At 45.0% G+C, this 15,196-nt stretch overlaps 1 protein-coding gene across 1 annotated transcript in view; it reads left to right on the top strand.

Annotated features, from left to right (window-relative positions):
• The window catches only part of IFNGR1 (interferon gamma receptor 1), a 68,519-nt gene that overhangs the window by 36,724 nt on the left and 16,599 nt on the right, over positions 1 to 15,196 (top strand). Inside the window, exons 2-4 of the mRNA XM_030198519.1 lie at positions 5,271 to 5,385; positions 6,635 to 6,807; positions 12,195 to 12,367. Of these exons, the coding sequence (XP_030054379.1) occupies positions 5,271 to 5,385; positions 6,635 to 6,807; positions 12,195 to 12,367 (461 nt within the window). The remainder of the gene's footprint in view (positions 1 to 5,270; positions 5,386 to 6,634; positions 6,808 to 12,194; positions 12,368 to 15,196) is intronic.

Here is a 15,196-nt window from a genome sequence, read left to right as displayed (position 1 = left end):
TCCTCCCGAGAGTCTGTCTTTTGCTTCCTTTGTCCGGGAGATGTCTACGGCCATCCCCTTCCCGGTGGTTGTGGAGGACGAGCCCAGGGCTGAAACGTTTGAGCTCCTGGACTATCCTTCTCCACCTAAGGAAGCGTCCACGGTTCCCTTGCATCATGTCCTAAAAAAGACATTGCTTGCGAACTGGACGAAACCGCTAACTAATCCCCACATCCCCAAGAAGATCGAGTCCCAGTACCGGATCCATGGGGACCCAGAGCTGATGCGCACCCAGTTGCCTCACGACTCTGGAGTTGTGGATTTGGCCCTAAAGAAGGCTAAGAGTTCTAGAGAGCATGCTTCGGCGCCCCCGGGCAAAGACTCTAGAACCTTAGACTCCTTTGGGAGGAAGGCCTACCATTCCTCTATGCTCGTGGCCAAAATTCAGTCTTACCAGCTCTACACGAGCATACACATGCGGAATAATGTGCGGCAGTTGGCGGGCTTGGTTGATGCTCTTCCCCCTGAGCAAGCCAAGCCTTTTCAGGAGGTGGTCAGGCAGCTGAAGGCGTGCAGAAAATTCCTGGCCAGAGGAGTTTATGACACTTTTGATGTTGCGTCCAGGGCCGCTGCTCAAGGTGTGGTGATGCGCAGGCTCTCATGGCTGCGTGCCGCCGACCTGGAGAATAGAATCCAGCAGCGGATTGCGGACTCGCCTTGCCGTGCGGATAACATTTTTGGCGAAAAAGTCGAACAGGTGGTAGAGTCTCTCCACCAGCGGGACACCGCATTCGACAAGTTCGCCCGCCGGCAGCCTTCAGCTTCTACCTCTACAGGTAGACGATTTTTCGGGGGAAGGAAGACTGTTCCCTATACTTCTGGCAAGCGTAGGTACAATCCTCCTTCCCGACAGCCTGCGGCCCAGGCTAAGCCCCAGCGCGCTCGCTCTCGTCAGCAGCGTGCGCCTCAGCAAGGCCCCGCGGCTCCCCAGCAAAAGCAAGGGGCGAGCTTTTGACTGGCTCCAGCAGAGCATAGCCGACATCCAAGTGTCAGTGCCGGGCGACCTGCCAGTCGGAGGGAGGTTGAAAGCTTTTCACCAAAGGTGGCCTCTCATAACCTCCGATCAGTGGGTTCTTCAAATAGTCCGGCAAGGATACACCCTCAATTTGGCCTCAAAACCTCCAAATTGCCCACCGGGAGCTCAGTCCTACAGCTTCCAGCACAAGCAGGTACTTGCAGAGGAACTCTCCGCCCTTCTCAACGCCAATGCGGTCGAGCCCGTGCCATCCGGGCAAGAAGGGCTGGGATTCTATTCCAGGTACTTCCTTGTGGAAAAGAAAACAGGGGGGATGCGTCCCATCCTAGACCTAAGGGCCCTGAACAAATATCTCGTAAAAGAAAAGTTCAGGATGCTTTCCCTGGGCACCCTTCTCCCCATGATTCAGCAAAACGATTGGCTATGCTCTCTGGACTTGAAGGATGCCTACACACACATCCCGATACTGCCAGCTCACAGACAGTATCTGCGATTTCAGCTGGGCACACACCACTTCCAGTACTGTGTGCTACCCTTTGGGCTCGCCTCTGCGCCCAGGGTGTTCACAAAGTGCCTAGCTGTGGTAGCAGCGGCGCTTCGCAGGCTGGGGGTGCACGTGTTCCCATATCTCGACGATTGGCTGGTGAAGAACACATCCGAGGCAGGAGCCCTGCAGTCCATGCAGATGACTATTCGCCTCCTGGAGCTACTGGGGTTTGTGATAAATTACCCAAAGTCCCATCTTCTCCCAGTGCAGAAACTCGAATTCATCGGAGCCCTGCTGGATTCTCGGACGGCTCGCGCCTATCTCCCAGAGACGAGGGCCAACAACCTGTTGTCCCTCGTCTCACGGGTGCGAGCGTCCCAGCAGATCACAGCTCGGCAGATGTTGAGATTGCTGGGCCATATGGCCTCCACAGTTCATGTGACTCCCATGGCCCGCCTTCACATGAGATCTGCTCAATGGACCCTAGCCTCCCAGTGGTATCAGGCCGCGGGGGGTCTAGAGGACGTGATCCACCTGTCCACGAGTTTTCTCGAATCCCTGTTGTGGTGGACGATTTGCTCCAATTTGACTCTGGGACGTCCCTTCCAAATTCCTCAGCCACAAAAAGTGCTGACCACGGATGCGTCTCTCCTGGGATGGGGAGCTCATGTCGATGGGCTTCACACCCAAGGAAAGTGGTCCCTCCAAGAACGCGATCTACAGATCAATCTTCTGGAGTTGCGAGCGATCTGGAACGCTCTGAAGGCTTTCAGAGATCGGCTGTCCCACCAAATTATCCAAATTCAGACAGACAATCAGGTTGCCATGTACTATGTCAACAAGCAGGGGGGCACCGGATCTCGCCCCCTGTGTCAGGAAGCCGTCAGCATGTGGCTCTGGGCTCGCCGTCAAGGCATGGTGCTCCAAGCCACATATCTGGCAGGCGTAAACAACAGTCTGGCCGACAGGTTGAGCAGGATTATGCAACCTCACGAGTGGTCGCTCAGTTCCCGTGTGGTACGACAGATCTTCCAGGTGTGGGGCACCCCCTTGGTAGATCTCTTCGCATCTCGAGTGAACCACAAAGTCCCTCAGTTCTGTTCCAGGCTTCAGGCCCACGGCAGACTGGCATCGGATGCCTTCCTCCTGGATTGGGGGGAGGGCCTGCTGTATGCTTATCCTCCCATCCCTCTGGTGGGGAAGACTTTGTTGAAACTCAAGCAAGACCGAGGCACCATGATTCTGATTGCTCCTTTTTGGCCGCGTCAGATCTGGTTCCCTCTTCTTCTGGAGTTATCCTCCGAAGAACCGTGGAGATTGGAGTGTTTTCCGACCCTCATCACGCAGGACGAAGGGGCTCTTCTGCATCCCAACCTCCGGTCTCTGGCTCTCACGGCCTGGATGTTGAGGGCGTAGACTTTGCCTCTTTGGGTCTGTCAGAGGGTGTCTCCCGCATCTTGCTTGCTTCCAGGAAAGACTCCACTAAGAGAAGTTACTTCTTTCATTGGAGGAGGTTTGCCGTCTGGTGTGACAGCAAGGCCCTAGATCCTCGCTCTTGTCCTACACAGACCCTGCTTGAATACCTTCTGCACTTGTCGGAGTCTGGTCTGAAGACCAACTCTGTAAGGGTTCACCTTAGTGCAATCAGTGCATACCATTACCAAGTGGAAGGTAAGCCGATCTCAGGACAGCCTTTAGTTGTTCGCTTCATGAGAGGTTTGCTTTTGTCAAAGCCCCCTGTCAAGCCTCCTACAGTGTCATGGGATCTCAATGTCGTTCTCACCCAGCTGATGAAACCTCCTTTTGAGCCACTGAATTCCTGCCATCCGAAGTACTTGACCTGGAAGGTCATTTTCTTGGTGGCAGTTACTTCAGCTCGTAGAGTCAGTGAGCTTCAGGCCCTGGTAGCCCAGGCCCCTTACACCAAATTTCATCACAACAGAGTAGTCCTCCGCACTCACCCTAAGTTCTTGCCAAAGGTCGTGTCGGAGTTCCATCTGAACCAGTCAATTGTCTTGCCAACATTCTTTCCCCGTCCTCATTCCTGCCCTGCTGAACGTCAGCTGCACACATTGGACTGCAAGAGAGCATTGGCCTTCTACCTGGAGCGGACACAGCCCCACAGACAGTCCGCCCAATTGTTTGTTTCTTTTGATCCCAATAGGAGGGGAGTGGCTGTAGGGAAACGCACCATATCCAATTGGCTAGCAGATTGCATTTCCTTCACTTACGCCCAGGCGGGGCTGGCTCTTGAGGGTCATGTCACGGCTCATAATGTTAGAGCCATGGCTGCGTCGGTAGCCCACTTGAAGTCAGCCTCCATTGAAGAAATTTGCAAAGCTGCGACGTGGTCATCTGTCCACACATTCACATCTCATTACTGCCTGCAGCAGGATACCCGACGCGACAGTCGGTTCGGGCAGTCAGTTCTTCAGAACCTGTTTGGGCTTTAGGATCCAACTCCACCCCCCGAGGGCCCTGTTTGTTCTGTTCCAGGCTGCACTCTCAGTTAGTTGGTAAATTTTTTAGGTCAATCTCAGTTATGTCCTCGCCGTTGCGAGGCCCAATTGACCTTGGTTGTTGTTTTGAGTGAGCCTGGGGGCTAGGGATACCCCATCAGTGAGAACAAGCAGCCTGCTTGTCCTCGGAGAAAGCGAATGCTACATACCTGTAGAAGGTATTCTCCGAGGACAGCAGGCTGATTGTTCTCACAAACCCGCCCGCCTCCCCTTTGGAGTTGTGTCTTCCCTTGAAGTGTATTGTCTTGCTACATACTGGACTGGCCGGCTCGAGCCAGTTTCGGGCGGGAAGACGGCCGCGCATGCGCGCGAGGACTAGCAAAGGACTTTGCTAGTGAAGTTTCCGATTGGAGGGGCTGCCGTGGACGTCACCCATCAGTGAGAACAATCAGCCTGCTGTCCTCGGAGAATACCTTCTACAGGTATGTAGCATTCGCTATATTTGCAATTGTAATATATTGAGGCTTATTTTCAAAGCACTTAGCCTTCCAAAGTTCCATAGAAACCTATGGAACTTTGGAAGGCTAAGTGCTTTGAAAATGTGCCTCAGTGTATATTTTGCATGTATACTATTTATTTATTTATTACATTTGTACCCCACACTTTCCCACACATGGCAGGCTCAATGCGGCTTACATAGTAACAATATAAAGAAAAATATATATACACCTGATATAATAGGGTATGCAGGCAAAATATTTTGTAGGGTTTTATAAACATTTGTTTGAAGGCAGTTTACTTCATGGTGCATACTTTATCTAGCTCAGTAGTGTGCACTGTGCTTTAATATGTGCACATTAAGAATTATTCAGTAGGCACCTAGTGAAAAAATAAGTGCCTACTGATCATTACTGTGCACCATTAATGACACAGCGAAATAACTTTTTCCTGTTTTGAGGTAAAGCAAACCAAACAAACAAAAAAACTTGAAATGACTTGGGAAATGCCACCTCAAATGAAGAATAAACATCCCTAATGTGTAGTGGCTAAATGTCACCTCTGTGCACAGTATGTATGTTCTGTGCCTGCCTCAAATTTCTGTGTAGTGATGACTTGGATGCCCAGAGCTTTAAGTGCTATAAAACATTGCTGCTCACTCAAGTAACATACTGTACATCAAATAAGTAAGTTTTACTTTTTCAGACAATGTTCAACTTCCTGTTGCATTTCTTACTGTAACCAACAAATGCCAATTCTTGAAATTAAGACACTTAATTAGGATTGCTTTGTTTCTCCTATGTCTTTTTAGTGCCTGCACCTACTCAGCTGATGATAGAATCCTATAACTTCAAAACTATGCTGTACTGGAACTATAGTCGCACAATGCCAACTCCTCACTTCAGCGTAGTGGTCCAAGATTACATGTAGGTTTAAACATTTGCATATATTTTACCTGTCCTGAGCATGGATAATTTGTCAGGACAGTACAAAGAAGGAAGGAATCCTCACAACGTCTTCCAAGAAGCACAGTAATGAGGAATGTACCAAATGAAAGAGAAGAGTCAAGTAGCCTTGTTTTAAAAGATTCTTTTATTTGAATCCAACAGGTAAAAATAACAATGACCTAAAGGATCAGACTCGACACAGCCACATTTTGGCAATGATGCCTGAGTCAGGAGCCATGCAGTTCTTGAAAAATGTTGCTCAGGAATTGTAGTGAGCTTCTATTTGTCAAACTCCAAACCACAATTGACTCCGTAGCAGTGCGTCAACTTATAAGCTGGCAGCGTTCATTACAAACAAAATGAATGCTGAATGATGTTTTTCAAGGACTGCATGATTCCTGATGCAGGCATCATTGCTAAAACATGATTATTTTTACGTGTTGGATTTGAATAAACTAAGAAATCTTTAGAATACAAGACTGTTTGGCTCTTCTCTTTTGTTTGGTATATTCCTCACTATTGTGCTTCTAACTTTTCAGGACTGCATACCAGGAATACTCTGGCTGTAATCTTTCTGACCTGATTCATGTTGTGTATATTCACCAGGATAGACTATTAGAACAATGTACAAATTCCACCTCCCTCCCCTCCCCATCAGAATTTCCTTAATGTCGCTTTCCAGTAAGTGGAACCCAATACAAGAATGAATGCTTCAAACAACACTGTATATGTCTTTCGGGCTCATTTTCAAAGCACTTAGCCTTCCAAAGTTCCATAGGTTTCTATGGAACTTTGGAAGGCTAAGTGCTTTGAAAATATGCCTCTTTGTATTTTATACTCATGAGTTTAGAAAACCTGTAGGTTCTCAGGTTTTTCAGGTGGTGCTGCAACCAAAACCAGCACTAGTTAAACTTCAAGAAATATCCGTAATAACATTTTGATTATCCTCTGCCAGTAGCATTATATCATCAATGTGTTTTTGTAATATTAATTTGCTGTATGCGACGAGTCTGATTTATCCAGAACCGTTATAAAAATGAAGGAACACAAACAAGCACCTCCCAGGAGTTTCTGCAAAATTTGCTTAATGCTTGAGGGGAGTTTTAGGTGGCCATTTTATAGGTTTTGTTTAGAACATTATGCTGGTTTTCAGTGGTGCAAAATCTTTATATGATTAAATGTTCCACTATTATAATGGTATGATGCTTTGCTTCCTTGATTATTTTAGGGAAAAAAAACCGGTGCATATTAAGACCTGCGAAAATATTACACAGTATTTTTGTGACATTTCTCATCAAGTTATGGATCCAGACAGTTTCTATAATGTCATGGTTAAAGCAGTAGTCGAATCAAAGGAGTCCAGTTATACTGTCAGAAGAGGCTTTTCACTGCGAACGGATGGTAAGTCCTGCAATACATATTTACAAATTTAGCTTTGATCTTAAAAGAATCTGTTAGTTTTGTAGTACCTTTAACTTATATAACTCTTTGACACAGTGCTGTTTATATCATCAGGTGTTGTAGTGTCATCCTATAGGCCAGGCTTCAATGCAAGGCCCGCAATTCACTAGTGGCCTCTGAGGTGGCCCACGCCATTCTTCTTCTCTTCACCCCCCCCCCCCCCCCCCCCAGGCTGGATGTAGGCCATGGACCTTGCATTGAAGAACACTGCAGAGGCCCAGGTAAGTCTTTCTGCTAATGTTAGGCCCTTCTCCGCTTCCTTTCACCACTTCTGCAGGAAAGGCGCATCTCTCCCTACCTCCCTTTTCCTCCACCACAGCCTTCACCAAACTTGCTATCTTTGCCGGCAGCATGCCAGGTTACTCTGGCAAGCCCCAGGGACCTTCCCTCTGTCATAACTTCCTGTTGCTGCGTGGGCAGGATGCTCTAGGGGGAAGGCTTTGGGGCCTGCTGGAGCAGTCTGGCATAATCGCTGTTGGCAAATACAGTGAGCTTGAGGACTGCCAGCTGGGATGGAGGGAGAGGGAGGCAGGGAAAGATGCCTGAGCCATGGGAGGGATGGGGAAAGAGGTGCTGAATGCTGGACTCGCAGAAGGATGAATCATAGGAGGGGGAAATGTGCTGGAGAAAGGAAAGAGGGAAGGGAGAAGCCTGACATGGGGAGGGACAGCAACACAGCAAAAGATAATGGAAGGTGAAGGAGCATACGAGAGGGAGGAAGCGCTGCATATGGATGGAGGGGAGGGGAAGGGGAGGATCTGCTGCATATAGATTGGAGAGGAGGAGCAGAGATGGGGAAACTTGATAGATTTGAGAAGGAGGCATAAAAACAGAAGAAAGCTGAATGTGAAAGGTCAGTGCCAAAGATGGATGTGGGGCAGAAAGTGAAGAAGAAAGGAAGCAAGTAAATAAATAGCAAATGGACAAGAGGCCCTGGAAATAGAATTAAGAGCACAGACCAGAAGGAAACAGAGCCAGATGATTAGAGAAATAAAATCACCAGACAACAGTTAAGAAAACTGGTTTTATTTTCAGTTAAATGATTGAAATATATCAGTTTTGAGAATTGAAATATGCTGTTTTTATATTTAACGCTATACAGTAGGTCATTCATTTCTTTTTTCCTGGTGTTGCACAGCATGCAGAACCTGGCATCTTAGGGCTTTAGTTTTTGCCTGGTTTAGTACTTTTAATTTGGGGTCATTATTTGAAGAGGGGATATACTGTATATACCTAACTATAAGCTGAGATTTTTGAACCTAAAACAAACCCCAAAATTGGAATATCAACTTATAGTTGGCATGTCTCCCCTCCATCCCCACAGTTGACTGGCATTTCTCCTTACCTGTAAGCCTGGATGCTAATACTGACTCAGGCACAGAAGTAAAAGCAGGGCCAGTCCGGGACATTGAGTATCTGTACATGCTTGAGGCCTGCTGGCTCCCCTCGACCAGCAGGCCTTGAGCATGTACAGATGCCCAAGGTCCCGGACCGGCCCTGCTTGCAGTTACTTCTGTGCCTGTGTCAGCATCCAGGCTTATAGGTAAGGAGAAATGCCGGTCACTTTGTGGGGGAGGGGGTAGGTGAGGGAATGAGAGAGAAGTATTTGATGTCGCGGGAAGGAGGACGGTAACAGAGAGAGAGAGAGAGATGCTGGTCACCACGGGAGGAGGAGGAGGGACAAAAAATAAGAGGAATACTTGAATATAAGCCCTTGGCTTATGTTCGGATTAACATTTTTATCCCTTTAGGGGAAAAATGTTATCTTGGCTTATATTCAGATGGGCTTATATTCGAGTATATACAGTATATGTTCTGCATGTGTGACCAAGGCCAGGTGTTCTGGTGGAGATGGATGCCTGCACACATTGGTTGGTGTTGTGGCCTCATGTAGGAAGATAAATCAACTCTTCAGCCCTTTTGGGCCCAAAATAACCTTGACTTAAGAATTAGCAGAGACCACTGGCATAAGTGATGCTTAGTCAGTCAGACACTACACAGAGCTTGATTTACTCTATATTCAGGGCAACTTCACACCTCAGCTGAAGCATTGAGCTTATTCTTGGATGAATTCTGTGCAAAAAAACATAAAATTCTGTGTACAGAATATAAAATTCAGTAGTGCATTAAAAAAAAAATTACTCAACAACCAATATATTGAAAGTATATAGCCAGTCATACAGAATTTCCCAGGAGTAATCACCAGGGCTGAGGCCCCCCCTCCATGGCCCTGTTTGCTCTTGCAGGTTCGGCACCACTGTTCCCCTTATCAAGGCCCACATGGTCCTCTAGCCTTGTCAGACTAAAGCAGTCTCCTTCCTGGCCATTTAAGTCACCTACATTGTTATAGAAGTCAAATTTGAAAACAGTTGGGTGTGCTAACTCATAATCTCAAATTACTACCCCTCTTCCCTCAAGCACAAAGACAAAAAAAAAATCATAACTTTACCAGGGACTTGTATTCCACTCACATATTTAGAGGTTCGAAGTGGGTTACAGAACAAAGAAACCAGTAACAATTACACTGGAATGTCAGTTAACATAGTAAAACAAAAAGAACATCGTTACCTAATGGCAACAAGTTAACATTAGTCTAATACAAAGGTATATGGAACAGGTTTTCCAGTTCACTTTTTTAACTGGTCGTGTCTACTGCATTATTACAAAGAAACAGATCTTCAAGTTTAACGTTTAACATATTTAATTGGTCATGTTAGGAAAACAGTTTTTATGTAGAATTTGGCATTACATATTTCTTAAATGTGGATTTTAAGGCTTTACTGAATTGAGTATAGCAGTTCAGGTTGAGCATAGACGTTGGTAAGGAGTTCTAGAATTTTCCGGCTTGATAAGAGAGTAGGCTTGAATGGTATTAGAATATAGGAATTGCCATACAGGAGCAGACCAAATATCCATTTAAGCCCAGTATCTTCTTTCCTACAGTGGCTAGTGCAGGTAACAAGTAACTAGAGCAGCGGAGCACCTGGAAGATGTCGCAGGGTAGGCACACACACAGCTTCTTTTTTTTTTTTTTTTTTTTTAATTTGAAAAGGTTGTAGCATGCTCTCTTCCATTTAGTTCCCTCCCTCAGACCCCCAGACCTCTTTCAGTTCTCCCTCATCCTTCTCCCGCCCTGGTCCGACAAACCTCATTTCTTTTCTGGCAGTGGCACCCAGCACACACTACCTGAGCCGACCAGGAGCTTTTCGTGTGCTGTGCCTCTGATGCATTCACATGGGGGAGGATGAGGAAGAAGTGCTGCATACATGGGTGGGAGGGAGGGGCCTGAGGGGAGAAGATCAAGAAGTCTGTGGGTTTGAGGGATGGCTGAGAGGAGAAGAAGAAGAAATGCTGAACTCACGGGGTGGTTGAGGAGAGAAGAGCAAGGGAACTGGGGGAGAAGAGAAAGAAATGCTGGACTCACTGTGGGGGGAGGGGGTGTACATTGGTAGTACGCTACCCCCCCCCCCCCCCCCCCCCGTTGTCAATTGATTTTTAAATCCTTTTTGCAGGGTCCACTGTAATTTTTTTTCTTTGTCTTCCCCTACATCTGAATATTGATCTGTCACTTTTTAATCTTATTTTAGTCCACTTCTGTTTTCCGATGCCACCTCTTTTTCTATGCCCCCTCTATCTGTTCATGGGTTTAACCATCCTCACACTGATACTCCCGTTCTAATCACCACCTTTCACTATCCTCCCCTTCCATCATCCTCTTCTCCTTCCCAGTCACCATTTATTTACCTCTCCTTCCATGCCATTTGTCCACTTCATCTTGCACTATGTTTCACTGTTCCTATCTTATTTTACTCCCCCAGCCTAGTTCTTATGTTGTTACCATATTTTCCTTCCCATTCTGTAATTTTCTTCTTTGTACCCATTGTCTACATAGTGTGTTGCCCTTCCCAGCCCATCTTCCTGTTCTATGTACATTGTCCTTTCCCAGTCAATCATAAGCTGCCAGTCTCTGCTTTCCCACTTCACTCATGTAGTTCCTGCTCTACCCTCTACCCTGCAGCTGTTCCTGAATTCCCCCCCCCCCCCCCCATTACTGAGTCTGCTACCACCTTACCACATTTCCCTCTAGTGCTGGAGCAAAACTTTTTACTGCCCCTTAGGAACGGTAAAAAGCCTTGTTCCTGCGCAGTAAAAAAGCAAACCTCGATTACTGCAGGTCTGGCATCTCTGTATGTCTTCCTTCTTCCCTCCCCCTCCCTGCCACATCTCTCTACCTTATGTAGCCGTGACGAGGATACCCACAGCCCTGCACCAGGACCTTCCCTCTGCTGGATCCAGTCTTCTGATTTAACTTCCTGTTTCACAAAAACAAGAAGTTACATCAGAATGCAGGACTAGCAGAGGAAAGGCCCGGAGTAGGCCTGTGGGGATCCTTGTTGAGGCTGCATAAGGTACAGAGACCGCAGCAGGAGGGGAGAGGAAAACAAAATGCCAAACCCGTGGTGGGGGTGGGGGGCAGCGCTGGAGGGAAGGGTAAGAGGTGCTGGACCTGCAAATAAGCGGAAGGAAGACATACAGAGATGCCAGACCCATGGGGGGAGGGGGGGGAAGGCCATAGCTGAAGGAACAGAGGTGCTTGGTCCCCATGAAGAGAGGCTGAAGGCAGGGAGGAAGGATGAGAGCTGCTGGACCCATGGGGAGGGGCTGAAGGGAAGAGACAGGGGTGCTGGAGTCCCATGGAGGGGACTGGAGGGAGAAAGGGGAGAGAGGTGCTGGAGTCCCATGGGGGGGGGGGCTGGAGGGGAGGGAGAGAGGTGCTGGAGTTTCATGAGAGGGGCTGGAGAGAGAGAGGGAGGTTCTGGAGTCCCATTGGGGGGGGGGGGGGTAGATGGAAGAGAGAGAGGTTCTGGAGTCCCGTGGGAACAGAGAGAGTACCTGCATATAATAAAATGTAAACTTCTTTGGTTGTACAACAGAAAGGTGTTATATCAAATCCATGACCCTTTACCATTTAACAGGATAAGTTCTAATTCAGTTTACTGACTCTACCGCCTTTGGGAATTAGCTACTTCTGTATTTCAGCTTCTGTTGCCTTAGCATAGAATTAGGGTGGCCCCATTTGACAACACCGAGTAGTATGTTCTGCACATTAATGGTAGTCTATATTGAAAAGCCCTTAGAGCTTGTTACTCACAGCAGTGTGGTGGGCACCCATGGGTGATATTGTTGTTCAGTTGTGAGGCCTTATATCCTACTGTCCTTGGTAAACATCTGTTACAGGTAAGCAGTGTTGATTTCTTACTCTTACATCCAGTAACCACTAGGTGTTTTAATATTTCATTGTTGAACAAATATATAACTTTTTGTAGGGAAAATTGGACCACCGGAACTGAAAGTTACAGAGGATGATTCAGACATTATTGTTGAAATTTGGCATCCTGTCACTCCTTATCAAAGGGAAGATCCAGCAAGTGGTTTGGAAACTGTAAGAGACATGTATGATGATTTCACCTACACCGTTTTTGACAGGAGTGGAAATAAGGTTTGTTATTGTAACAGTTGCTCATGCTGAATGTTAGATAATAAAATGCTTTTATTTAATCAAGATCAGAATTTTATTTTCAAATACCTTGCATGGTTTTTCCAGTGATCCTTCAGAAATAACAGAACATATAGCTTAAAGTGCTCTTTCAGGAGCTGATAATGGTTAATAACCATTGACATACCATTACATAAAAAATAAATTTTCTAACCCATTGATGTTTCAAAGCTTATGAGTATAGAACGATTTTAATGAGTATAACAACAATGACATGATATAATCTTTTGCATTCAGTGGCAAAGAACAGAGCCCTAATTTGTACATAGTTGGGTCAACAGTCAAACCTAGCAGTGAGAGTTTTTGTTTCTGCTCGCAACTGTGCATATTGGGGGTGGGGGGAGGGGTAATTCTACAATTAAGCACCTGGTTGGAGCTTATTCTATAATAAAACATAGATGTATACTTTCATTTGTAGAATACTAGCATAACAGCAAAAATATGTGCTTATAAGTTTTATTTATTTATTTATTTATTTATTTGCTACACTTGTACCGCACATTTTCTCACCTATTTGCAGGCTCAATGTGGCTTACATTATATTGCAAAAGATATAGTTATGAACAGAGTAAGAGGTTTGTTCTAAATTAACATATTACTATGTAAGAATTAAGGAAGATATGTCTGTGGAATAATTTACATAACACATAATGAAAAAGAAAAAAAATACGATAATATGGCTAATATAATCAGTTTAGAGGGATTAGTGGTGGTTGGTTTAGATATAGAATAATCAAGTTCTAAGGAGGATTCTTATTGTAAGTTTTTTCAAACAAGTGTGTTTTCAGTAATTTTCTGAAGTTTAAGTTACGTGTTATTTTATAGTGTTTGGTAGTTTGTTCCATGCTTTTGTGCACAGGTATTTGAAGGTAGATGCATGTATTGATTTGTATTTGAGTCCTCTACAGTTAGGGTAGTGGAGGTTCAGGAAGGTACGCGACGAACTGTTGATGTTTCATGCCGGTAAGTCAATTAGGTCTGACATGCATGAAGGAGCTTTTCCATGGATGATTTTATGGGTCAAGGTGCAAATTTTGAAGGCAATACGATCCTTTAGTGGAAGCCAATGCAATTTTTCTCTAAGGAGTTTGGCGCTCTCATATTTCGCCTTACCGAATATGAGTAGCTGCGGTATTCTGTGCAGTCTGAAGTTAGGTGTGTGTATTTATGCCAGCCAGCCATAGAGCTGGTGTAAGTAGTGTGCCTAAGTTCTGGAGATATGTGTATGACTGATGCCTGCCCACCCTTTGCCTGTATTCTGCCTCTGTCTATGCCCACCTCTGAAATAAGCAGTATATATGTATGTATTTACAGAATAGCAGTTAGGTAGAACTTTGGCATTTATGCATGTAATTAGCATGTGACTCTTGGTGTGGACGTTATATAATTGCCCTGCATGTGGTGTTATTCAGCTAAGCAGAACACAGAAGAATCACACTCCACAAACAAACACCAAACAAACAACACAGTGGAGGCAGCAAAATTGTCTAGGAATATTTTTAATGAAAATCTTCATGTGACTCGGCCGTGTTTAGGCAATGGGGCCTATATCAAGAGTCTAAAACCTTAAGTAAATAACATATGCACACTTTATTGATATTTAATATACTGCCTTTCACAGCATGAACCAAATCGGTATACCCCTAACAAAAGACAAGGCAGGAAAAAAACTCAAATTCATTAAAAAAAAAAAAGCCAATGAAAATTAGAGCCAGGGAGAAAGAGAAACACCTCATGCGCCAGTCAACTACACTCTATAAAAATATAAATAATTAAGATTAATAACATTGTGGAAAACTATTTTTAAAAAAACTAAAAAGAAACCATTACTAATTATCCACAATGTTCAAAAAAACTAAAATATCACACAAAACTCTGAATTGCACAGGATACTAAAAAGCTAATCTAACTCTAAAAATAAACATACTGCTAGTGGGGCTTAGAGACATGTAAATGAACATTTTTATTTAAAAAAAAACTTATCTAATTGACTCACAAAACATTTCCATCTAGTTCTCTGAATTGGAATAAAAGACTACTAGGGAATGTGCTGGGGTGGGTGGGAAATAAAGTATTGAGATAATCTAGCTTTTTTTTTTTTTTTTTAAGGCAAACAGAATTAATCAATTTACCTCAGTCAGTCTCTATTTCACAAACTTTCCCAGCAAAACAAAGCTCACAATTTTTGTTTAGTTATCATTAAAGATGTAAGGGAAGAGTGAGAGAGTTCTTGGAAGCAGGGAAAAGAGGGAGGAAGAGCGCTTGGAAGGGGAAAGCAGAATAAAAACAAAAAGTAAAAATAAAGGAATGAAAAAAAATAAATAGTGCAAAATAGCCAAAAAGAGTAGAAATGCAAATATTTTGTCGCCATTAAATATTTTTTGGGCTTGCGCCTAAATACTTTTCAGCCTTCAAACACCGACTAGTTGCAGCAGCGGAAATTTGATCGAACTATTTTAAGAATAGCAGATGGTAGGAATAATGTTCTGACTAATTCTTCTATGATTCGTAAGCGTTTTCAATCTTTTTATCAGTCTTTATACTCTGCTGATCACGCTTTATGTCCTGAAGCTATTGTTTCCTTTTTGTCAGCCCAAGCTTTGCCTTCATTGTCGGAAGAACAACTTGCAGCATTAGATGGCCCTATTCAGGTGGATGAAGTTCTTAGGGTTATTAAGGATTTGCCCCTTGGAAAGGCTTCTGGGCTGGATGGGTTGCCAAATGACTTTTACAGATCTTTTAGGGGAGAACTTGCCCCTCTATTGGTTGAGA

Source organism: Microcaecilia unicolor, chromosome 3, assembly GCF_901765095.1.
Source record: "Microcaecilia unicolor chromosome 3, aMicUni1.1, whole genome shotgun sequence".
In the NCBI taxonomy this organism is placed as follows: Eukaryota; Metazoa; Chordata; class Amphibia; order Gymnophiona; family Siphonopidae; genus Microcaecilia; species Microcaecilia unicolor.
This window is presented reverse-complemented; position numbering and strand designations above follow the sequence as displayed.